Source organism: Frankliniella occidentalis, unplaced genomic scaffold (genome assembly GCF_000697945.3).
Source record: "Frankliniella occidentalis isolate FOCC.00 unplaced genomic scaffold, Focc_3.1 Scaffold45, whole genome shotgun sequence".
Classification (NCBI taxonomy): Eukaryota; Metazoa; Arthropoda; class Insecta; order Thysanoptera; family Thripidae; genus Frankliniella; species Frankliniella occidentalis.
In genome coordinates this window covers 674,932-676,803 of record NW_026267175.1, presented here as the reverse complement: position 1 = coordinate 676,803, position 1,872 = coordinate 674,932, and the positions used below count along the sequence as shown (strand labels likewise).

The 1,872-nt window shown below is 62.8% G+C and overlaps 1 protein-coding gene across 1 annotated transcript in view; it reads right to left on the bottom strand.

Moving 5' to 3' along the window:
• The window catches only part of LOC113214795 (leucine-rich repeat-containing G-protein coupled receptor 5), a 140,132-nt gene that overhangs the window by 6,714 nt on the left and 131,546 nt on the right, over positions 1 to 1,872 (bottom strand). Inside the window, exons 8-12 of the mRNA XM_052266996.1 lie at positions 1,549 to 1,794; positions 1,000 to 1,065; positions 782 to 925; positions 603 to 674; positions 36 to 328 (exon numbers count right to left, since the gene is read on the bottom strand). Of these exons, the coding sequence (XP_052122956.1) occupies positions 36 to 328; positions 603 to 674; positions 782 to 925; positions 1,000 to 1,065; positions 1,549 to 1,794 (821 nt within the window). The remainder of the gene's footprint in view (positions 1 to 35; positions 329 to 602; positions 675 to 781; positions 926 to 999; positions 1,066 to 1,548; positions 1,795 to 1,872) is intronic.

Genomic DNA, 1,872 nt, shown 5'->3' with positions numbered 1-1,872 from the left:
TTTTCGATGCGCCGTGGCCGCGGGGTCACACTTACGGAGCTGGGGCCAGATGTCGGTGAGCGACGAGTTCCAGAGGCTCATGTCGAACTCGTTGTCGGTGGGGAAGAGCACGGCCTCGTGCAGCGGCGCCCGCGGCGGCGCCTCGGCGGGGATGAGCGGCAGGAAGGGGCAGCAGTGGTAGGCGTACGACAGCACGAGGCTCTGCACGCGCGGGAAGTGCGCCGGCGCCGGGAATTCGCGCAGGTTGGGGTTGTTGAACGTTTTGAGGTGCAGCAGGCGCTCCAGGCCGGCCGGCGGCAGCCCCGGGAACAGGTTGTTGCCCAGGTTGCTGCAAACGCAAAAAGCACCACGCCGTCAGCGTCAGCTCGGCAACCGTGTCATCATCAGATAGACGCGCGATGATGTGGACGTCATGGGAGAAACGGCCAGCGGGTCTCAAGTCTCAAGGGGACGGACAGAGTTAAAAGAACTCGTTATAGGAACATGTCCTACGAGATTTCGGCCGCTCTCCCATTCTGTTGTGTCCGCACACGGCGTTCATGTGATGTGGCTTTTGGACTGGGGTGTAAGGGCAGGGAGTCTTGCATGCGGCGGGAACGTACAGGTCCTCCAGCGAGCTGGCCGCCAGGAACGCCTCGGGGTGGATGTAGTTGATGCCGTTGGCCTCCAGGTCACTGCAACGAGAATAAATAAAGAATTAACAAAGGGAGAGCAGGAAAAAACACGTTCCCCAGGGGTTATGAAAAAAAAAAAACGCCAGACGAAACGAAACGCCACGTACAGCACTTGCAGCTTGGTGAGCCCGTCCAGCGCGTCCTCGGGCAGACTCTCGATGGCGTTGTGCGAGAGCAGCAGGTCGTGCAGCTGGCGCAGCCCGGCGAAGGGGCGCCCCTCGAGCGAGGAGATGCCGTTGCTCGCCAGGTCGCTGCGGGCAAGAGGGACGGTCGTTATTGTGTGTGAGAGACGGAGACAGACAGACGACACGTCGTGTCCACTCACAGGACTCGCAGCTCCTTGCACGCCGTCAGCTCCGGTACCCGGGTCAGCTTGTTGGACTTCATGTCCCTGCAACGAACGAGACAGGCGGAGGTTTAGCCTCAGAGGCGGGGCGGGGTGGGGGTGGCGTGGGGCGGGGCGGGCAGATACATTGACATGGAGGAACGCCCGGAACGCCGAAAACAAGTCCGGCTCCGACGACGACGAGTCCTTTTTCATCCCCGGCCCGATGGCTGCGCCGGGCCCCGGCGGGGCTCCCCGTCCGTCTGCGTCCCTCTTCAATCAGAAGCAGGGCGGGGACGGGGGGCACTCTCATCCCGCGGATAGATTTCTGGGGGGCGTTTGTGGTCAGGGGCAAAATGTGATGGCGGCGGCGAGTCTGGGCGGGAGGAGATGGATAGAGCATGGATGGATAGGGGGATCGCGGGGATGGAGAGAATCCACGCGTGGCCAGAGGAGCAGGGAATTCGCTCGGGCAGAGCGGAACCAAACGCAGAGATGGAAGAAGCGATCAGACCGGGCCGGCGGGGGTTGCAGGTGGCGTATACTCACAGGCTCTTGAGCTTGGGGCAGGTGACGCACAGCGAGGCGGGCACGTCCCGCAGGGAGGCCCTGTCCAGGCGCAGGATCTCCAGGGCGGCGGTGCCGTTGAGAGACGGGAACTCGGTGAGGTCCCGGGCGTCCGACAGGATCCTGCAACAACACAAGGGGCTAAAGGTCCCGGAGGAGGAGACGAGTGACACAAACAGAGACGGGTTGGTTGTCGGGCCGCGAGGGAAAACAAGGTTGTTTGGACGGCTGCGTGATCAATACCGGGGCAAACACTTGGACAGTCGTCTCCAAAGGCGGCGGCGCGAATTGCAGGCGGCGAGGCGA